The sequence below is a fragment of the Notechis scutatus genome, chromosome 7 (assembly GCF_049901735.1).
Source record: "Notechis scutatus isolate UNSWTSFEM ecotype Mainland chromosome 7, rNotScu1.2, whole genome shotgun sequence".
Lineage (NCBI taxonomy): Eukaryota > Metazoa > Chordata > Lepidosauria > Squamata > Elapidae > Notechis > Notechis scutatus.
The window spans coordinates 742367-763970 of NC_142015.1; the positions used below are offsets into that span (position 1 = coordinate 742367).

Below are 21604 nucleotides of genomic sequence, written 5' to 3' on the forward strand. Positions count from 1 at the left end.
CTTTAGTTGCTAACGGACACTTTATTTTACTTCCAAAAACAAAACGTCAAGTGATGTTAGGGGTAAGGACTCTATAAGCATGCTCATGGCTTTCAATTAACAATAAATCCCATCAGCTAATATGCAGCTCTACAGCAGACTTTACTCAAAAATCGGGAAAATAAAAGAAACACATTGAAAGGTTTAAATCTGAACCCACACAAGCCTAAAGATTAGTGGGAACCAGCTACCAGAGCCTCTCTGGCATTTTGAAAACTCTCATGAAATAGGGAGCAGGTTTTATGTTTTGTGCCAGTGGGGCTCGGAAATATAATTTATTATCCGTGGTAAAATGCATTTCCATATAAAGACATCTCTCCTGAAACTATAGATTACATAACAAATCTTAACGATTTCAAGGAACCAACATTAGCACAATTTAAGCATATAAGCATCCACAATGATAACATGCTATTTAAATGGCCTTTTTTCTTGGAATGTAATAAAGGATTCCTAATAGTTACACAAACTTTTAGCAAACATTGGAGGTATGTGCCATGATACTTTTCATAATATTCAAATACATGATTACATTGTGTAAACCAAATTAATATTTTGTCAATGTATTAATGAACTGCTTTGCTTTGGCTGCAAAAGTAGCTGTTGTCCCACTGCTGGTAAACACAAGAAAATGCTTTCCATTTCATTTCAAAGAAACAGGAAACACCATCCGTTTGGTAGCAATGTCTGCGCCAAGTGAACTGGGGAACTCAGAAAGCAAACAAGCCTACAGGCTTCAAAAAAAGAAGGCAGACATGGTAGCGGTGATGAGATTCTCCTCTAGATAATTGTTCAAAAATGACATTCTGGCTCCTTATCATGAGTTCACTGTGGTAACAATGATTTTATACAGAAATGCAAGGTATGCAAAATTCTTGGATGACATGCTGGTTGATGTATTTGCCCGCTGGTTCTGTTATCTAAGTGTATGTGGCCCCTGCATGTGCCAGTATCTTCCCACACGATCTCTGGGAATAATCCGCAATTCTGAGCCATGTTTCAGGAAAACATTCCCTGGAAAAAGAAAAGGATTATTACCTACAAGGATACACAAGAGGTTTTTATTTGTGCTTTAATTAAAAGTTTTAGAAAAGACATAAACATGATTTTGCAAAGTTCAGCAGGAAAGAAATAAAAACAAAATCTGCATGTTTTACTCCTCCGCTACTAGGGAATAGCAGAGAGAATATGGCTGCAGGTCAGACCTTTGTAAGGAACTATAGCACACTCTGTACTCCTACTCAAGACATCTGAAATCACAAAGTCCTTTTTCTTTGTTCATGAAACATTTTTGCAGATCTAGGGGGGGAAAATATTCTCCTGTTGGGTAAGAGACAAGGTTTGTTTCAAATTTCAGAATCTAAACGAAACCTGTTTCTAAAAAAGTGACACTCTTGATGTTGTCATATTCAAGGTAAAGTATTTTATCATTTATCATAAATTATAAAAAAAAAGATTGCAGGGATCACACAGAGAACATCTGAAGCAGACATTAACCAAATGGCTTGTCTGGACCTAGCAGAACCACAATTTATGAGCTTATTGTAAAAAGAGCAGCAATAATGTAAAAGCATAGAGTGATGAAAATACTTCACACTTGCAAATGCTCAGCTGTGTTCCTATGTATGTCTCAGGAGAGCATATTTTCACAAAGGTCAGCAATCTCAAGCTTTCCAGAATCTGTTGAACTGCAGAAGTCATCATTCACCACTAGAACACCTGCCAATTCATGTCTTAACATAATTAGTGTTCAGAAATGTTTGGAAAAAGTTGTCAGGAGATGCCACATGCTTTATTGATGTGATATGGTGGAAAAATCTATTTCTTGCTAGCCCATTTCTTTGATATCTACAGCAGTACATCTGTACTTGACAGAATTCATTACAAAATACTCTCAATTTTACAGGCACTTACCAGCTGTCTGATCAGGGTTTATTCCTATTCCATCTGGGGAAGAAATTAAAAGAGGTTAGTGAGATTCTTCTGCAGAATTTCCCCTCTGGATCCCATGAAAAGAAATGGAGTCTTTACTGAAAGATGAAATCAGGTTCTTTCTTGCCCAGTTCATGAGATTAAAAAATGTAATAAGAAAAGTATAATTGTGCCCTCTATGCAAAAGCTAGCATGGTTTAACCACGTGGGATCCGAAACTAGTAGACAAGCCTTGTTACTGGGTTTCAACAGGATGGGCATTAACAAGTCACCAGTGCTATTTTTAGAACTAGGACTGTGCAGCATTTTAAAGGCAAAAGATGCCGCTGAGCGCGAGGACTCGGCCTGCAATTCCTTCAAGCAGCCCGCCGTTCCCTGGGTCAGACGGGATGGCAGCCCTACAAATCCAAGACAAGACGAAGCCGTTATGGACAGGAGCTGCATTCCTGCCTCGAATCCCAAACACTGCAGGGTGGAATCATCTCTGTGGAGACTCTTAGTCACCCAGGTCATCGTTGCCTCGAAGGAGCTTTTGCAAAACGCAACTGGACTCTTTTTTTTTTCCTTGCGGAAAAAACTTTCTTCTTCCTCAAGGAAAAAAACAGTCCAGCTGCCTTTCGAAAAAGCGCCTTTGCAGAGTGGAGCCAAGTCCTGTGAGACGCACATGTAAACTCACCGTTTGTTAAAATGGCACTTGTAGCTGCAGGGACTTTGAACTAAATTAAAGAGAAATACAAGACGTTAAAAGAATACCCGTGCCATTCCTCTTGGTAAAAAAATTATTCGTGTCACTCCTACTTTGCAAGAAGGAAAGCGACACTATCCCGTTCTATATTGTTCTTTTTATTCCATTTCCAAATTGCCAAATAAAAAAGGTTCTCTCTTTGTATCTTTTATACAAGACGTTGCTACAAAAAAAAGGATCTATCTGGACGTTTTGAAAACCACTCACTTCTTCTGCAGCAAACTTCAAGACGGCAGTGAAAGGCGTGTTTTCAGGCACACTTAACCTGCAAAAAACAGGTAGTTCTCTAAAATGCGTGACCCCTACGGATTTCTACACCAAAGCCCCCCCCCCCTTTTTTTTAAGAACCCAGTCCCAGCACCCGTCTCTAACCCCTGGCTTTGGGGGGCTTGCCTTCCATTTTAGGGCAGGAAGCCCAGCTCAGCTCCCTGGGGGCTGCACGAATGCAAAGAGCGATTCCTCCGGGCTCCCCTGCCACGTCTGCCAGGCCTGGGCGGTGACTGCGGGGGATCCCGGGAGCCTCCCATCAGGGTTCAGATTCAGAGTTGGAAGGGACCTTGTAGGCCATCTAGTCCAACCCCTCTGCCCAAGCAGGAGACCCTGCGGACGACCTGACCAGGCTTTGTCTTCGTCCCCTCCCCCCTCCTGGAACCGGCTTCCTTTCGGCTCCCCGTCCCTCCCACCCCCCACGGGACAGCAGCCGGTCCTCCAGAGCAGCGGGGACCCCCGACCTTTGGGGACCGGCCATTGGGGGGGAAGGGGAGGGGGAAATGACGCCGCGCGCCCCCGCAGGTTGCAAATGGGAGCTGCGGGCGCGCGGCGTGACGTGTCGAGCCGTTGCATTGGGACTCACACTTTGTAAGGCAGGCGCGGGTCCGAAGTGAGCGTGATCTTGAAGGTGACCTTTGCCCTGCGGGGAGAAGAAGGAGACGCGGCGGTTAGCAGCCGGGGAGACCGGGGATGCGGGGGGGTGAGGGCCGCTCAGCCCCACTTACATCGTTCGGCCTCTTGCAGCCGGCTACCCCACTTCCGGAGCTGCCGCGTGCGTCACTTCCGCCTCGGCCTTTTCACACTCTCTCTCTCTCTCTCCTCCCCCCCTCCCTCCTCCCCTCCCCCAAGGCCGGCCATCCAGAGAGCTAGGAACGTGCAGAGAGGCCCGCCGCGATGAGCAAGCGCAAGGCCCCGCAGGAGAACCCCAACCAGGCCATCACCGACCTCCTCAGCGGTGGGTACCGCCGCCCCAGGCGGAGGGGGCGAAGAGGAGTTCCGGGGGGAGTTGAGGGGGGACGGCGGTGTTGATGCTAAGGCGTGGGGGAACTCGAAGCAGCGCTCGGCAGACCCTGGGTGGGCTTCTGAGGGGACGCCGCGGCCGAGTCTTTCCCTCGGATCCGTCTCTCCCTGCGGGCCTCCGTGTGTCCTTCGTGAGCCTCGGCGGCACAAAAGCCTCATGGAAGGGGGCTGTGGGACTATCTAGGCACGCCTTGCGCATCGCTCCATCCCGGGCCCCTTTAAGCCTGGAGGACTTCAACTCCCAGAATTCCCAGGACTTCAACTCCCAGCAAAGCCGGCTGGGGAATTCTGGGAGTTGAAGTCCTCCAGGCTTAAAGGGGCCCCAGGTTGGAGAGCCCTGTCCTAAACAGCCTCAAAACTTCTTCCTAAAAAACCCTTCTGGCTTCTGCTGACTTTGGTTCTCTGGGTGAAGAAGTGGGGGAGGGTCGCTGCCATAACCCCAAACCCTTTTCCAGCCCCTCCCCCGCTTTGCAGGCTTTGATTTGCGGCTCCGTCTCCCCAATGCCGCTGCTTTTGCTGAATCTACGCTGCCCCCCTGGTACAATGGGAGGCTTTTTTTGTAAAGGGGGGAAAAAATGAAAGAGGCCTAGGAAAATCACCTCCGAATTTTCCCCCACCTTTAATGTAATTTATAATAGCAATAGCACTTAAGAATTATATCCCGCTTCACAGGGCTTTTTACAGCCCTCTCTAAGCGGTTTACAGAGTCAGCCTCTCCCCCCCCCTCCCCCAACAATCTGGGTCCTCATTTTACCCACCTCGGAAAGACGGAAGGACGAGTCAACCTTGAGCCAGTCAGGATCGAACTCCTGGCAGTGGGCAGAGTTTGCCTGCAATTCTGCATTGTAACCACTGTGGCACCACGAAGGAGAAAAAAGGAAGGAAGGAATAGCAATAGTACTTTGACTTATATACCGCTCCATAATGCTTTTACCGCCCTCTCCAAGCAGTTTCCAGGGTCAGCCTCTTGCCCCCAACAGTCTGCGTCCTCATTTGACCCTCCTCGGAAGGAGGGAAGGCTGAGTCAACCTGGAGCCGGTCAGGATGAAACTCCTGGCAGTGGGCAGAATTAGCCTGCAATACAGCACTCTTCACCGCTGCACCAACATGGCTTCCTTCCTTCCTTCCTTCCTTCCTTCCTTCCTTCCTCCTCCCCACTCCCCAAGCAATAGCACTTATATCCCGCTTCACGGGGCTTTTTACAGCCCTCTCTAAGCGGTTTACAGAATCAGCCCCTTGCTCCCAACAATCGGGGTCCTTCATTTTACCCACCTCGGAAGGAGGGAAGGCTGAGTCAACCTGGAGCCTGGTGAGATTCGAACTGCCTTCAGCAGAAGGAGCCTGCAGTACTGCCCTCTAACCACTGCGCCACCGCGGCTCAGTATAAGCTGTGTGATTCAATTTATTTTTCAGTAAAGAAATATTTTTAATGGGGAAAACAGTAAAAAAACAAACAAACCATCTAATAACATGGTTGCCTAAGTGCACAAAAACTGAAATGAATAATTTGTTTATCTTTTGCTTTTAGACAACATAACATTCAGTCTTTTGGGCATCTTTGCCATTCTTCCTTGCAAAAGCGCTCCATATCGATCCGATTGCGAGAGCATTTCCTATCCAAAGCCCTCTTCAGATTCACAAATACAGTGCTTACATATTTGTCACCAGCGGGTGGGAGGTTATTGCTTTTTGTATTGTTACCCCTATAATCTGCCCAGAATCATTGAGTTGAGTGGCCATATTTTTTTTAAATAATTAAATACTTAAATTGAGACTTGTATTAATTTATGCTGTTCTTTATTACTTTTTTCAGAATTGGCCAACTACGAAAAGAATGTGAATAGAGCTATTCATAAATACAATGCTTACAGGTAAGATTTACATTTTGGGAACAATCATCTAATCTGTTTCACATGGAATCTCTCATTGGTGTTTTAGAAAATACAGTGGAAATTTTCCTGGTATTTCTTTCTTGCAAAAGGCTGTTCTTGGAATTTTGTCATGCAATTTGGAAAACTCTTTTGCCAGCAGTCCCCAACTTTTCCAGCTTGGTGGGCCAGGAGGGGGTGGGGGGAGGAGAGGGGATGGTTCTGTGTGATTGGCAGTGAGCCAGAGTTGCGGGGGACCCCTGCCGTAGACTGACAGCGCTGCCAAAAATATTTCTTCTTCTCCCATGCAGGAAAGCAGCATCTGTAATATCCAAGTACCCTAGCAAGATTAAAAGTGGATCTGAAGCAAAAAAATTGGTAAGTTCTGGAGCTAATAAGAATAAGGAATTTTCCAAAATTCTTGGGGAGGTTTTAATGGTTGGTATTTTAGTCAAACTTCATTGAGAAATTGCTTGATTCTAAATATTCTAAATATAATTAAATCCATTTAGCAAGAAGGTGTTCACAGGACAGGTTCATAGAAATCTCATATTTCTGTTTTACAGAAAATGGGTCCTCTTCTGCTGAAAAGGACAGTTGAGAAATTTTGGAGAAATTACTGAACTGAAAACATTCATGTGTGTTTGTATGCTAAGAGCTTGTTGTCTGATGTCACTGATTACTAAATGTAAGACTGGGTTTTTTTTAATGTCAACTTCATACTTTAGGATGGCGTAGGAACTAAAATTGCTGAAAAGATCGATGAATTTTTATCTACTGGAAAATTACGTAAGATAGAAAAGGTAGATATTTGAATTTTTGGTCTTATTTTATATATTTTTTCATTTCATATCTTTGCAATTGTCTTTGCAATTCACATGCTAACATGCTCTCATGTATCCTTGTAATAATGTTTCAGCCCAGCTATGCTATGAGTCTTCCTCTTTGTGTGTGTGTGTGTGTGTGTGTGTGTATACAAAGTAGTGATTTTATCATATTTTCCTTCCTCTAGATTCGACAAGATGACACGAGTTCTTCTATCAATTTATTGACCAGAGTTAGTGGCATAGGGTAAATTGATGGGCATATTTAATCTTAAACTGTCAAAAGGGGTGTTTGGAAAAGGCAAATAATTGAAATCTAAAAAATAGGAATCAGGTTTCCTGAACAAAATAATACTAATAAATTTTATTCTGTATATTTTAGCAAAGCCCATTCACATCCTCTCTGTGCGTGACCTCTGTAGATGCCATTTGCCAGCATTCCCCAACCTTTCTGGGTTGGTGGCCCAGCCCCAGAGGGTGGGGGGTGGGAAGAGGGGATGGTTTTGCGTGAGGGGCAGGCGAGCGTTTGAAGCTGTGGGCCGAGGGTGGCTGCGAGTGCCAGTGCGCTGGCACACCCCTCGTGGCCTAGTTGCGAATTGGCCACAGGTTGTGGACCCCTGCCATACACTAAATAAAATAAATACTGTAAATCTTCTCTGTCATTGTTTGATATTTCCTCAGCTCTGAATAGCTTTAGTTTGCTTTGCTTCCCAAAGATTTTCAGTTGCCGCTATCTTACCTTTCTGAATTAATTTTTACCATTTAGGTTAAATAATCCATCAGTTTTCTTACTCAGTTGTAGTGTTAATTTGAGTTCTACTGAGATTTTGCAGTGGAAATTCTGTCCAGCTGTTAATGAGTTCCCTTTTTCTCTGCAGTCCTGCTGCTGCCAGGAAACTAGTAGATGAAGGTATTAAAACATTGGAAGGTGAGCTATTAAAAGGTTATTACTTGCATATCTGCATTTACATCTGAAAGTGTATGGCCACTTTGAGAGATTGGTTGAGCACCCGGCTAAAACAGATTAGCAGACACCCTTCTGCACATTTGCAAGCAGAGTCTGACTCCCCAGTTAAAGATAATCTTGTTGCTCAGTTAGACTTGATTCTTCTGCAGGATGATCTTATGTCAATGTAACTGATGTATCATTTTTTTTAAAAAATGTATGATATGTTAGGTGTTATAGCATTTTTGTTTTGCTAAAATAATGTTGTGAGTTGATGGAATATTAAATTTAACACGGATAACACAAATTGTTTCTGCAGTAATTAAATTTCTGACACCTCCCTCCCTCCTTTCCTTTCCCTCTCCCTCTCCTTCCCTCCCTCTGTCTCTGAAAGACTTAATACTTAACTGACTCCATGTTGTTTTTTCTAGACTTAAGGAAAAATGAAAATAAATTGAATCATCATCAACGCATTGGATTAAAGTAAGATCTGCTTACTTTGTTCATCTGAGGGAAGGGAGGACAGAGTTTTCATGCCTAGAAAAGGCACCTCATTTTTGACATTATGGTTATTTTGATCCACAAGAGGCTAACTGTCGACTCTAGGGTGAGGAGGGAAGCAGATTATTTTCCATTTTGGTTTTTTTTAGAGGAACAAATAGATGTATTGAAATTTATAGAGTGTGTCCTTGAAAATAGACATTTCTATTCTCAAAGCAAATGCCAATGTTGTTTGATTACTTAAAAATTCTATCACACTTGTGAAAAACATTTCTTGTGTAATCTGTTAGTGCTCCTTGTTATTTCTTTCGTAATAGTAGAAAGGGCATGGCAGGGCATAGCAGTAGAATTTTTATTTGCATCATTTAGTTGTTATTTAGGATGAACTGCTGTAAAATTTATCTGATGACAGAAATATTCAATATAATGGATATTTTAAAATATGTCTTAATATGCATGGAAATTGTCTTTAATGGTGATGTGCTTAAGTCCCAGGTGGCATCTGATGCCAATCTAAGCATTTCATTTCAGCAGAATTTCTTTGAAAATAAATCTGTGGTGGATCCCAGTCACAATTCATCCCTGATTTTCCTTTATTTTGCATGCACAGATACTTCAAAGACTTTGAAAAAAGAATTCCTAGGAAGGAGATGCTTGAAATGCAGGTAATCAGTGATAACTCCTTCCTCTGAAGAAAAAAAGGCATAAGAATTCACGAGAGATCAAATGTCTTGACCTCTTTCTTCACAACAGGACGTTGTACTGAGTGAAGTGAAGAAAGTAGACCCTGCCTACATCGCTACGGTTTGTGGCAGTTTCCGCCGAGGTTGGTGTTCCATGTTTTTCCTTGCCTGCCCGATGACTTTTGGAATCTCTTGCTAGAATGTGGGCAAGAAGGCCACATGGATTTCCCTTCCGTGTCTTCCGCGTTTCATCTTTACCACATCTTGAGTTCTTTCCAAATAAGCAGGCTTTTCATTAATCTGTCTACAGCAGAGATCTGGGGGTCATGGTGAGCAAGTTGCCAGAAATTTGACCCATCGGGTAAAGCAGGAGTAAGTCCAGGGTTTATTCTGATGATCAAGAAAGAGCGTTATGTGTGGATACAATAAGGACTTGAGATCTTTTTTCCCAGTCTGGAGGAGCCTGGGGACGCCTTTTCCAGCTAACACGTTTTACTAAAAGGCATTAAGCTTTTGTGACTTGCAGGTGTGGCCGTCTCTCCTGCTAGAGTAGGAAGGGGGTGGCGAAAAGAGTCGGCCGAGCTGGGACTCCCTCCAGGGGAGGAAGCCAAAGAGGCCAGAGGCCCAAACCCTTAGAATGCAGTTAGTCTGTTGAGATGATTCCAGATAGGCAAGCAACAACAAAGAAGTGGCTTTGTTCAGCTTCTTACCGTGTCGTTCTGGTTCCCTGCCCCTGACACACCGCTCTCCATCTGATGCACATGGAAGGGCTGGAATGAATGTAGGGTCTGTGTGACGAGGTGAGGGAAGATAAGTTAGCTGTGCATAGGCAGGTTACAGGGGAGAAAAATTACCAATACCGTATCAATTAACAACTCTGCTATGTTAAAAATCTGATGTGTTTTTTTGAAGCCATTTGATAGCAATAGCAGTTAGACTTATATGCCACTTCACAGTGCTTTACAGCCCCCTCTAAGCGGCTTACAGAGTCAGCTTGTTTCCCCCAACAATCTGGGTCCTCATTTTACTGACCTTGAAAGGATGGAAAGCTGATTCAGCCTTGAGCCCGTCAGGATCGAACTCCTGGCAGTGGGCAGAGTGAGCCCTGCAATACTGCACATTCTAACCGCTGCGCTACCCTGGTTCTTAATATGATATGTGTGTGTTTCGCAACCTCTTGTTCAAAGCTGGAATTAAAGTCCTTTCCCCCCCAAAGCAAACACACTGTGGTCCCTCAAGGAATGTCTTGGAAGTTTGAAATGCTCCGATACAGATAGCTCTTGACTTAAGGATTGTTTGCTTAACGACAGTTTGCAATGACAACAACCTCAGAGAAAGTGACTTACCCATCCTCTTTTCTGCACTCTTTCCAGAGTCTCTACCCCTTTCTTATATTGTAGACTGTTTCAGAGGCAGCAGGAAATTTGTACTTTCAGTGTTGCAATATTGATGTTGGCCCTCCCAGGTAAACCAGACAGAAAAACTGACCAGATGAGCTAATTCTACTTTATGGAAGGCTTCATTAACAGAATTGTGCAAGTCTGAAAGTACAAATCTCCTCCTGTCACTTTTAATAGCACTTCACATATTTTTCTTAAATTGGATCTTATATCTGAACTGACTTTTGCTGCTTGGCTTGGCTTTGAAAGGTGCAGAATCCAGTGGAGATATGGATATCCTGCTGACCCACCCAGACTTCACTTCAGAATCTGCCAAAAAGGTCAGTTTTCTTTTGGGATAATCCTGTTGTAATCAAGATAACCAGCAGTTATTGGAATCCAATGGTGCCTTTTTATGTTCCCAGGAAATCCAAGAACCTACCCTGAAAGAGGGAAAATTACTTTGGGATTAATCTCTTTTAAAAATATGGCCATTTCATTCTCAGCCTGACTTTTTTTTATCACTAATGCAAAGGTTATGGATGTAGTATTTGTCTGAATAAAAGGAAGATGCTCATTGCCGAAAGAAGCAACGCGTCTTTTCTTACAGCTTTTAGCAGTTTTCATTCTGTTTGCATCACTGTAAAAACTGTCGTTAATGCTTGCAGAGAAGCTTTCAGAACAGTTCATCGCCCACTTTCCCTTTAGGGAGGGGTTAGATTATTTCAGGCCCCTCCCCCGCCCAGCCCATTGGGGCATTCACAATGGGGTGTTTTCAGGAGCACCCGGAGGCCTCGCAGGGCTGGTTTTGCACTGCTCTGGATCCCTAAAGCAGCCCGATAGCCGCCTGTGGAGCTCAAACTCGCTGCCAGCGTAAAACCCTGCATGTAGAGGTGTGACATCATGTGACGCATGAGAGCTGATGGGTCGGCGGACTATATATAGTTATACAGCTGGGCCTAATTCCTTCCTGCAACCACGGAGCACCAGTGCCTGCCTGGCTCCTAGAGTTAACGCACCGTATGCAGGCATCTAAGGGCCCAGGCCCATAGATTCAGTCCCTGCTGCAGGGTCTGAAATCTGCAGAAGAACATCTATCTGGCTGACCAATCTGAGGGACCCCAAATAGAACAAAACTGGCCATGGGGCTCCCTTCTTTTTGTGGGTGGGTGGGGGGTGTCAGTGCTTCCATGGGGAATTCTTGTTTCATATTGTTGAAGGTCGAAATTGCATTGTCCTTGTGGCTGGATGTTGGAGAGAAGAACCAAGACAATAAAGGGCTTGGAGATAAAAAGCTGGGACCGATTTCTGTGTATGTCAGGCCTGGCTCTGCTGTCCTTAGGCCTTGAAGTAAGAGCCCTCGGGCTGTTCATGGTTAATGGGCTGTCACCCATCCCTAATTAGAGGCATGCTTTGGTCTTGTTCAAGCCACTTGGCTGCCCTGGCTTCGTGTGTGGTCTGCCTCCAGACTAATGGGCTGTTTGTAACCGAGAAGGGAGCTCCCCCCGGTTTGATTTTCATCCTGGGAGGAGGGGCGCTGTTTTAAGACAAAGACACTGAGAGAAAGAAATGCCTTTCATCATCACAGCTACAGTGGCCGTGACCCCATTTGGGTCCTCTTGGTTCTTTGAGGGATGTGAATGGAAAAGAAAATGGGAGAAAAAGACCCACCCGCCGGGTTCTGCTGTTGGAAGAATAACACGGACACTTAAAAACCTTCCGAAAGCACCAGCAGATTATCACAATCCGGTGGCATCACCAAAGCACATAAACCAGGACATCCGAAGTAAACCCAAAGACCCAGCAGTCCCAGAAAAAAAACAACAGAAATCTTCTCCAGCACACGCAGTGTAAGAACTGTAACAGCCACTACTACGTAGGACAAACTGGGAGAAGATTAGCAGAGCATATCCACGAAGACCAAGTCAGAAGACAGGATGAAAGCACGTTCATTTCATCACATATGGACAAATTTAGCCATAGTTTCAACTGGGAAGAACACAGCAGGCCACTAATATATAAAAAGAGGGTAACACACACACACACACACACACACACACACACACACACACGCCATTCCCTCCTGGCACTGATGATGTTCCTTAGCTGGGTCATGGAAGGCCTGCAAGAAAACAGCCAAGCTCAGAGAGCACTTGAGGATGCCAGAGTCCAGCCTTGGGGTACAAATACCATCTTCCATTGGTATCACTTCTGTGGTTATTTTTCTCTGGGTTGTCCCAAGGACAGTCATCCCAGCGTTTCCCAGATTCCTGTGCCGGGGCTGAAACCATTCCTAAACTTTTCTCAGGTCCAGATGAGGCACCACAATAACATTCTCAAGCAGTTTGATTCTCTTCCTGATTGTGACGAGGTTGTTTCTTTTCAAGCCAAAGCTTTTGCATCAAGTGGTGGAGCAGCTGGAAAGCATTCACTTTGTCACAGACACACTCTCCAAGGGAGAAACGAAATTCATGGTGAGTCCTCTTCTTTTTCCGCCCAAAACAAATATTTTGTGGGTCTTAAAATGCCCTCTCTTTGAGGGGGATAGTCTAGCCTCCAGGGTGGCTGGTCTGTAATCCTCTTCTGACCAGAGGTGGTTTCATGAACCCCTTCCTTCCGTCAGACTTCCGTAACTTGGTGGCCAGCCTGGTTGAGATGCTTCGCCATAGTTGTCTATGTTGCCTGAGGAATTGGGGAAGATGCCAGCCCCACATAAGTAAACGTGTCAGACTGCAGAATACTGAACTGTGCAAATGAGTCGGAACTGGGAAGGGGAACTACACCGACCCTTTCCCCGTCCTCTGTTAGTCCCCCAGCGCTCCAGGGCCGTTGAAAGAAAGGGTCCGGGGGTTCTGAGATCGTGTCGGCCAGTTCCTGCGGGACCTTGGAGTGTAATCCATCTGGTCCCGGTGATTTGAACTCATCTTCTCTTGGGGATAGTGGTTCATTGAATTAATATCCAATTGATTGACTGACGGAAGAGCGCTCTAAAAGATTTATAAAATTTGTCAAGTTTCTTGCTTTTCTATACTTCTTATTTGCCATATTGGGAAAAAAAGGAGACCTACGATGAATTGTTTCTTGTTTTCTGGTTCTAGGGCGTATGTCAGCTCCCAAGTAAAGATGATGAGGCTGTCTGTCCTTACAGGAGAATCGACATCCGGTAAATCTCCTGCAGAACAAGGAATCCTCCCTGCGTCTCCCTTCGCCTCCTTAGCCACTTGCGTGTGCCTCCTTCACACTCCCATGCACTCTCCCCAAGCTCACCACACACCCCTGGTGTCTTCACACATGCCCCTTGCCCCTTCCTGCTCACCCTCCCTTGCCCTCCCACAGACGCCCCAGGCCTCGCCGGGCTTCCCTGGCAGCCTTGCATCGTCAGCATTGTAACCACGAAACATGGTAAGTCGAGGACTGTCTACCGAGGCCAGTCCCTCTCTCTCTCTGCTGCGTTCCAGGTTGATTCCCAAGGACCAGTATTACTGCGGAGTCCTCTACTTCACCGGAAGTGACCTCTTCAATAAGAACATGCGAGCCCACGCCCTGGAAATGGGCTTCACCCTGAATGAGTACACCATCCGGCCTCTCGGCGTCACTGGTAAGGGCCCTTTGTCGTCTGGCTCCCAGAGAGCTTGTTGGTCCGAGTGTCGTGCCACCGAGCCCAAATGTTGCTCCAGCAAAGCCCGGTTGCATTGTCCAGTCCTCCTAAGAAGTTCAGGATGAGGCAAAAGCTTCCTGGGGTCAAGGAGGAGGAATGCTTTGGGCATTGATGGGCATTTGTTGACCCTGCTAATAGCCGTCCAGTCTTTCTGTTCCCCTTTCCTGGTTCCTGTCTCCCTGTAATGGCTGGTCGAAGGTCTGAAGGATCTTTCCTCTAGGAGGAAGCAGAATCGGGCACTCTCACACCTGGGCAAGTGGAAGCCGTTTCCACTAGGCAACACTGCCTGTGCGTCTTAGACCTCCTCCTCCTCCTGTTCGCTTAGCAGACCTTCTGGCCGGAGAATTGGGGATCTCTTGCTAGGGTGGTGACCAAGTGGATCTCTCTGGCTCTGAATTGGCAGGAGTTGCGGGGGAGCCACTCCCTGTGGACAGCGAGAAGGACGTCTTTGACTACATCCAGTGGCAATATCGGGAGCCCAAAGAGCGGAGTGAATAGCCCGCCCCCCCCGCCCCCCCAGGCGCTGGAAGGAGCTGCCCCAAGCAGAGCGGGAAGCTGTCCTGGGATGAGACTTGACCGCTCTGTCCTCTTGTGGGAAGCAGGCAGGGGGGAAGGAGTGTGGGAATGGAAGTTTTTTTAAAAACCTGCTTCAAGTGTGCAAGTCAAACCGTCACCCTAACCAATAAACAGGAAACACTACTTTGGCTTGGTTTTAAAAAGGAAGTCCAGTCTTCCTTTTCAGTTCCCCTGTTTCTAATCTCCTAAAATAATTCGTAGCAAATAAGGACCTGGAATCATGTAGTGAGTTTCACCTGGGCTGCTTCCTTAAAAGCTGTCCGTGTATCGGGGAAGGAAGCTGGAGCGATGCTGTCCACCAGAAACAACCTGGAGAAGGATGCGATTCCTGCTCCCACTCTTTCCTTCCCCAAGGAGAGCAAGTGAGTAGAGACGTTTACAAACCCTTTTGGTTTTATTGTAAGCAGGCATTTCTCGTGCTTATTCCTCTGTTCCTATTGCAGCAAATCAAAACTCGTTTCAACCAAGGAATAATCATTGAAAAATACGGATTTAAATTTGTTTGCTTTCTTCTCTCGGAAGAGATGCTGGGTCAAGAAAATTGCGTTCTCAATACTTTGCCGAAGGCTTGGCTAGAAAGCATCCCAAACCCTATCAAGATGAAAGGTGCCAGGCCGGTTGCAGGCAGGGGCTCCGAGCCTCAGGCATGTGCAGAATGCAGAGCCCAGCAGGTCTTTGAAGCTGCCTTTGGGATGGATCTGAACCCAAGCGAAAAGTCTCGCGTTACACGTGGCCGCCACAGCCGCCACGTTCAGCCCTAGAACCGAATCGGGTGGGGGGCTTAGTCCAGCCAAGTGGTGAGGGAACAGGTGGCGGTTCAAAGACCCGAGAGGCAGACGATGCTATTTTGGAGGTTTCTTTAGGCACAGGCAGCAAATATTTGAACTGGACATTATTTCACAAGTGCTCTAGAATTCACTGCTCTGCTCTTGGAGCACCTGTAGACTTCTGTAGGGTTCAGTAGTTGTCTCTGTGAGCAGCAGAACACAGACACAGACACACACACACACACACCCCATTCCCCTTTCTGCCTTAGCATCCAGGAAGACTCGGGAATCTGTCCCCAAGGGAAGAAGTCTGGGAAGCTATGGATGGCGTAGAGGAGCCCCTCCCTGGCTAAGAGGAGGGATTAAGGAAGGAGGGAGGGGTCTCCTGCCAGGAAAGGCCTCTGGCGGATGAGGGAGCCGTGTCCAAGAGGCCCGTCTTCCCTGGGCATTACGGCCCCTGCCTGGTGCTGCTGCTGCTCCCCCACTTCTCCCAAGGGAAGAAAAGGGGGGAGTGAAAGGAGACCCTCAGCTCCTCCCCCACGGGCCGGGCATTTCGGCACCCTGTCTGGGGTGGACAGGGACATCCTTTGACATGTCCTCAATTGAATCACATGGTTGCTACCCAAACCCATTCTTCTCAAATGGCTTTTTTTTTGGGGGAAGGTCAGAAATCAGGGTCATGTGACTAGTATGTGGCAACCCATCACAACTGTGAGCCAGTTGCCAAGCGCCCCAAATGCCGTCCCGTGACTGAGGAAGGCAGCGGTCGTAACCTGTAAGATGGGTTGCAGGCAACGGTTGAGAAATCCGTGGTCCCTTCAACTGGACTGCTTGTGCATTATGGCCAAGGATGAAGGCAGGGGGGCCCTTCCCTTCTCCCCCCCCCCCAGCATTTGAGGGGGTTCTATTTCAAGGGGAGAATCCAATCCTTCGCAAAGCCCGGGCGTTGATTGTGGCCGGCTTAGACACCGGCCAGCAGAACGGCTTCTCTTTGACAAACCCCCTTGCCCCCTTTGTACCTGTTCAGTGTCATTTCTCACTCATCCCAAAAGCCCCTGGCAGGAGGGGGGGGCAGCTGCACCTCCTACCCAGGCCAAAAAGTACTTTTGCGGGGGACCAGCTGGAGGGGGGAAGGGGTGGCCCTGGGCAGGTGCAGAGAGTCAGTGGGGAGGGGAGGGGAGCCGCCTCCTTTGGCTCAGCAAGGCCCCTCCCTGCCTGGAGCTCTCATGTTACCGAGTTTGGGGGGGGGCGCAACGGCTTCTTCCATTGCCTTAGGCCAGGGGGACCCGATGGACGGAGCACAGCTCAGTACTGGGCCACAGCCTGTTCGGAACATGGCATGCACAGCTCTGTGGGTGAGAATGGTGGGCACATGTGCTGCTTGCACAAACAAAGCCTTGTGAGCACCTGCCGCTCCCCCCACCCCACCAGCCGGAAAGTTTGGGGACCCCTGCATTAGGCAACAGGCTTCGAAGAACCAGGGAGGGGCTTTTGGTTATGTCTGGACCCAAAAGGGAAGCGGGGAGAGGGAATCTCGCTCGGGTCTAGCCAGATTTACCAACATTCATATCAGCCGGTCTGGCCTAAGATGGGCGTTTCTGAAGGAACTGTAGCTCTCCTTCCATTGCCTTCTGCCTCCAGCACCCCCCCACCGCAACCCTGCCAAAATAAATCCCCCCCACCAGCGGCTGATACTCAAAAGGGGGGAAAGCAGGACAGGAGGAGTCTGTGGATCGCTTTACTTCGAGTGCCTTGAACACACGTAATCGGGACACCCCCCAGGGAGAAGCCGGGTCAGAGACAGGAGCAGAAACGGGGCAGCCAAGTTCATGCTGGTTAGTTTCCTGCCAGCTCAGGCGCGGTGCAGCTCAGTGACGAGTCGGGTCCTTAGGGGCGCAATGTCCGTGAAGCCGGGTGCGCAGCCAGCCCGCCAGCCAGCCCCTTGTGGGCTGATCCAGGCGCCCTCGCTCTGCTCCGGGTTCCCTCCGCTCCTGCCCTCTTCCAGGCTCAGAACCGCCTTAGTTGGCGCGGCAGACGCGCAGGCGGGCTCTCTGTGGAGCACCCCGGAGGGGCCGTTGGCAAACCAGGCCGGGTGCACAGCCGCAACGCTGGAAGATTTCGGGGCCTGGCGCCCCGCCATCCTTCTGCCCTCGCCCGGAACACACGGCCCCTTCCAGGAGGACAGGCTTGCAGATCTTGGCCCAGAAGTGGCGGGCGCAGCAGTGCCCTTGGGCGCAGTCGGAGGTGCGGAGGCAGCGCTCCCCCGTGCCAGCTGTGGGAAGAGGCAGACGGGGGTCAGGGATCTCCCAGAAGCGAACCCGGGTTCTGGAGGCTGCATCGCGCTCCCTCCCTCCCTCCCTCCTTTCTCCCCACTTTCTGCGGTGCAGACAAACTGCTCAGGTGGGCCCCCCGTCCCAGCATTAGTCGTCCTTGAAGGCCTGGAGGCGGATTGAGGGGCAGGCGGCTGGTGGACGTAAGCCTCTCCAGGGGAGGAAGAGGAGCCTGCGACAGACCACGATCTGTTGTAGGCTTCTCAGGAATGGGGGTCTGGCTGGGTGCCCCAGAGTGGACGATGGCCCTGCGGCCCAGATGTCATCGTCACAACCACCTGTGAGGTAGTTTGGGTGAAAGTGGCCGGCCCTCAGCTCGCCCAGTGGCCTCCCTGGGAGCGGCCTCTCCCCCTCGGATCCTGCCTCTTCATCCAAAAGCCACATTGCTGGTTTGTAGCCTTGTGGACACGCCAGACTACGATTCATGGCTTGGTGGGTTACCTGGCTCGAGCCCTGCTGCTGCCCCCCGAAGACAAGACCCCTCCCCTTGGATCCACAAGCAAAAGGGATTCACTCCTGTCCCACTTAAGATTTAACGCAACGGGGCCACCTGTTCCTCACTGCCCAGCATGGCCTTCCTGTAACGGATCCCCTCCCTCCCTCCCTCCCTCTCTTACCTGGGCTGCGCGGCCTCGGCCGAGCCCCCTCCTTCCAGGCATGCCCGGCCTGAGCTGGTCGTGGCCGCCGGTCTCTCTGCTCCTCGGCCTGGGCACACACTTCTGGCATGAAAGAGAGGAGCCTGGGGTGAGGGAGGCTCCCTCTGCCCACCCCGCCTGCCCCCCTCAGCATCCCTCCCTGGGGGGAGAGGGAGGGTCAGAGTACGGGGAGGGGTGGGGGGCTACAGGGGCTGGTGGCCTTTTGGCATTCCCAACAAAATGCCCTCCACCACTTCCCTCGTGCCACCCCCGCAGGGCTCTCATCCCGCCACACCCAAGAGCAGCCGGTCAAGAGGGGTCAGGATCCAGGCCCCGAGGACCCTGTGCCCAGCTAGGAAGCGAGTGGCGGCTGCCCACTTGATAGGCTAGCCCTAACCCTGGCCCTCCCCAGCCCAGCCTGCTCTCCCCCCCCCTCTAGGCCTGGAGGAGGGGCTGCGGTGGCTGGGACTTACCATTGATACAGATGGTCCCCGGGCAGCACATCCCGTTCCCTTGGCACCTCCTCCGCAAACCCTGGCAGGGAGCACAGAAGGGCAGCTGCTCCTCGGGGGGCTTGTAGCAATATTTCCCCACCCAGCAGTCTTTGTCGGTCAAGCATTGGGTGCTCTAGAGAAAGGAGGGAGGGAGGGGGTTGGTAGAAGACCCCAGGCCCGGGGGAGAGAAAGGGGACCAGCAAGAAGCGAGATCCAGGGGTGCGAGGTCTTACTTAGCCCAAGAGGCTGCCAGGAAAAGGGGGCAGTGGGGTGATGAGCTAAATTGGGGTACGGGGTGCAGACCAGGGAACGGAAGGGTCTTCATTAGAGGACATGATCCTAAGTAATGCCGGCTCTTTCTGCCTGGAGGGGCCCCGGGGGCAATGGGGGCTCTTTATCCCAGTAAGAACCGCCTGCAGAAGCCCAGAGCAGGAGGGGCTGGGGGGCAGCCTCTTAAATCCCCCCGTGTTTTAAGTGAAATGGTGCGGTCCAGGTTAGCCCAAACAGACATGACCCCCCACATAGGACTGCTTAAGTGAGAGGGAGGGGTTCTGCCATATTCAGCAAGGTGCCCCCCCGCTAAACTCCCCCTCCCTCCCAAGGTTTCCTTTGGGAAACTCCTGTTTGAGCTGCCGCAGAACAGCTGGAAGGTTCCCTAAGCACATCCCCTCCCCCTCCCCAACAGGAAGGGCGGGGGGGGGGAGAGAGATGAAGGGAGCTGTAGGTGAGCAAGCCCCTGGCCTGGAAGTCAGGTCCCGAAGACCAATAAGGCACCACAGTCTCCAGTGCCTTATCAGCATCCCAGTATCCTGCATTCCAGACTCCTCGGCGAGACCCTCCGTGGTACCAGAATCGGTCCCCAAATTAGACTCCTGCTCAGGGCAGCCTGAAGCATCCGCTGCAACTCGCCGTTCCCACCAAACCGCTCACCTTCCTGGAACCGGACACCTCGGATGAGCCCCGGATGGTATTGAAGTCAAGAACCAGAGCAGCCAAAGGGGAGCAAAGGCAGGTGAGCCCCAGAAGGAAGGTGGCCTCCATCTTCTGCCCTGCAGCAGGACTTCGGTGGTGCCTGGAGACGTCCCGTCCGTTCCCAGGGCTAAAACATCGCTCCGTGGTACCTTGAACAGAGCCTTTGGGATGCTTCTAGGGGACGAAGGCGTTCACCTGCCTCTGGGGCCATTCCGCCACCTTATTTATAGTGACCTGCTCCCCTTTTCCTTCCTCTTTGGACCCCCCACTCTCTGAAAATCCCTTTGATCGCTACTTCAAAACAAGCCATTCAAAGGGATCTGGGGGGGAAGCAGGCCAGCAGAGGCCGGCTCCTCCCCTCGCCAGCAATCCCTAATTACAGCATATCAAAGTCAGTTCAAAGGGCCAGAAAGGGAGGCGGATGTAGGTATCAAAGGCACCTGTTGGTAATCACCTGTATTTCCTGGTCTTTGTAATCCCTTGCAAAAGTGGGTTTTGTTCTGGGATCTGCTTTCACAGCTGACAGATGATTCCCTCGACCGCCCTGGGGTGGGGAGGAGCAGGAGGCCGGGCGACACGGAGCAGCAGCAGCAGCAGCGCTTTCAGCTTTCGGCAGCTGCCCAGGAACACCTGCTGCTGCCGCCACCCGGGTCCCACTTTGAAGGAAGCGCCCCTTCCCCTGGCCACGAATGCGGCTATTGTTTTCGAGAATGACGAAGAGGCTTCCTGGATCTTCCAGGGCTTAATCCCAGCCAAATCCTCCCAGGTGACGCAGAAAAGACGGGATATCGCAAACTGAAGCGAAACCGTTGGACCTGCCAAATGGCCAACTGTCTCCCGCTCTAAGCTCAGCCGGACTGGGCCACGAGGGGCTGCCCTCCGCTCCCTCGACCTTCAAAGTCGGCCAGTGGGGAAGGAGCCTCCCACCCTGCCCTGTCCCAGTCCGCCCAGGCAGGTCCTTCGAGAAATTCCTTTCCTTGGTGGGTCTGCCGATCAATCGAAGGGCTTCTTCCCGTTGTTCTCCTTTGTTCCCCATCTTCACTTGGTTGATGTTGTGGCCCTTTGGCCTCGGTGTCACTTCAGGGTCCCTTAAACTAACCCTGTGTGCGTATTAACCCTATGACTCGATCGACATCACCGCTTTTGGTTAGTAGATGAGAAGAAGATCCCACCTGAAGGCCACCCAAGTTGGATTTGTAGTATCAAGAAGATGGACTTTGTAATACTGTTGTACTTGCTAACATGGCTATTTTGTACTTGAATTGGATTAATTTGTCTCTCTTTATAAAATGATGTCAATGGTTCCCCAGGTCAGGATAGGATGGGATGTCTGGAGTTCGTCTTCTGACAGAGAGAAAGCTTTTGAGCGCTAATTGGTATTGGGTTGTTCTTTTCCTCATTAACATCTTAAATTTAACTTTCGTCAGATCTCATATTAAATGGACCTCTGTGTTGCCACATGTCATATGCTTTAACTCCTTCTCAGCTCTGCCATCTTCACAAGGCTTCGCTAAGCTTGCTGGCATCCTGGCATAAATGGGGCAAAGGAATTTGGGCAACTTGTACAAGGGAAAAGAAGGGTGGGAGGGAGGGAGGGAGGGAAAAGACAATGACAGGGACCAGAGATGTCAAACTGGACTAAACCAGCCCACCCAAGGACGCCTGGCCTGGGAAAGAATGGGAAACCTCTTCCAGAGATGCCTAACATCAAAGCGGTCCCCAAAACATCAACCAAGCAGGATGCTATTGGCCACTGAAAACCTGGACCAGGAGGGAGGGCCACAGAAAGGGGAAAGCGTGTAACCTTTGCACAGGAATACTCAGATCCAGCCTTGCTTTTGCTGCAACCGCTGATCCTTAGTAAAAGAAGCCTATCGCTTAAACCAAAGGGAATCGAGGAGGGTCTCTCTTTCCAAGGGACCCACCTGGGGCAGGTCTAACATGAAGCTAGATCTGCAATGCTGG

General features: G+C 49.4%; 3 protein-coding genes across 6 annotated transcripts; 1 reads left to right on the forward strand and 2 right to left on the reverse strand.

The window, feature by feature from the left end:
- Nucleotide 1: 1 nt before the first annotated feature.
- On the reverse strand, nt 2-3758 carry UFM1 (ubiquitin fold modifier 1). Its single transcript, XM_026684722.2, has 6 exons — nt 3712-3758; nt 3570-3626; nt 2924-2981; nt 2648-2687; nt 1954-1986; nt 2-1053 (listed from the first exon to the last, which is right to left on the reverse strand). Coding segments are annotated over exons 1-6 (288 nt in total). The 5' UTR covers nt 3714-3758; the 3' UTR covers nt 2-955.
- A 21-nt stretch (nt 3759-3779) lies between these two features.
- Nucleotides 3780-14564, forward strand: POLB (DNA polymerase beta). Of its 4 annotated transcripts, none has more exons than XR_015750294.1 (14): nt 3780-3941; nt 5820-5877; nt 6186-6252; nt 6603-6677; nt 6887-6945; nt 7577-7626; nt 8076-8127; nt 8756-8810; nt 8899-8971; nt 10478-10548; nt 12516-12681; nt 13306-13370; nt 13666-13805; nt 14269-14564. XR_015750294.1 is itself a non-coding variant. In XM_087969570.1 (14 exons), the coding sequence occupies exons 1-14, from the start codon at nt 3881-3883 to the stop codon at nt 14226-14228; spliced, it is 948 nt and encodes a 315-aa protein (XP_087825696.1). In that variant the 5' UTR covers nt 3794-3880; the 3' UTR covers nt 14229-14564. The 4 variants fall into 4 exon arrangements, 3 of the variants coding, with proteins under 3 accessions (XP_087825696.1, XP_087825697.1, XP_026540505.1); XM_087969570.1 differs by having other exon boundaries at nt 3794-3941; nt 12595-12681; nt 14194-14564; XM_026684720.2 differs by having other exon boundaries at nt 3806-3941; nt 12595-12681.
- A 2369-nt stretch (nt 14565-16933) lies between these two features.
- DKK4 (dickkopf Wnt signaling pathway inhibitor 4) lies at nt 16934-20493 on the reverse strand. Its single transcript, XM_026684761.2, has 4 exons — nt 19598-20493; nt 18647-18800; nt 18156-18257; nt 16934-17480 (listed from the first exon to the last, which is right to left on the reverse strand). Exons 1-4 carry the CDS (start codon nt 19706-19708, stop codon nt 17227-17229), a joined length of 621 nt encoding a protein of 206 aa, XP_026540546.1. The 5' UTR covers nt 19709-20493; the 3' UTR covers nt 16934-17226.
- Nucleotides 20494-21604: the final 1111 nt, after the last annotated feature.

Excerpts from the sequence above, each read along its gene's own strand:
- UFM1 (XM_026684722.2), bottom strand. Across the intron at positions 2,982-3,569 it reads CCGCGCCTGCCTTACAAAGT|GTTAAGTGTGCCTGAAAACA; the intron begins GTGAGTCCCAAT and ends TGTTTTTTGCAG. Across the intron at positions 1,987-2,647 it reads AAGTGCCATTTTAACAAACG|ATGGAATAGGAATAAACCCT; the intron begins GTGAGTTTACAT and ends TTTCTTCCCCAG.
- POLB (XM_026684720.2), top strand. The coding sequence starts at position 3,881 with ATGAGCAAGCGCAAGGCCCCGCAGGAGAACCCCAACCAGGCCATCACC. Across the intron at positions 6,253-6,602 it reads GATCTGAAGCAAAAAAATTG|GATGGCGTAGGAACTAAAAT; the intron begins GTAAGTTCTGGA and ends TTCATACTTTAG. Across the intron at positions 13,806-14,268 it reads CCGGCCTCTCGGCGTCACTG|GAGTTGCGGGGGAGCCACTC; the intron begins GTAAGGGCCCTT and ends CTGAATTGGCAG.
- DKK4 (XM_026684761.2), bottom strand. The coding sequence starts at position 19,708 with ATGGAGGCCACCTTCCTTCTGGGGCTCACCTGCCTTTGCTCCCCTTTG. Across the intron at positions 18,258-18,646 it reads GGGGACCATCTGTATCAATG|AAGTGTGTGCCCAGGCCGAG; the intron begins GTAAGTCCCAGC and ends CTTTCATGCCAG. Across the intron at positions 17,481-18,155 it reads GCCGAGGCCGCGCAGCCCAG|CTGGCACGGGGGAGCGCTGC; the intron begins GTAAGAGAGGGA and ends CTCTTCCCACAG.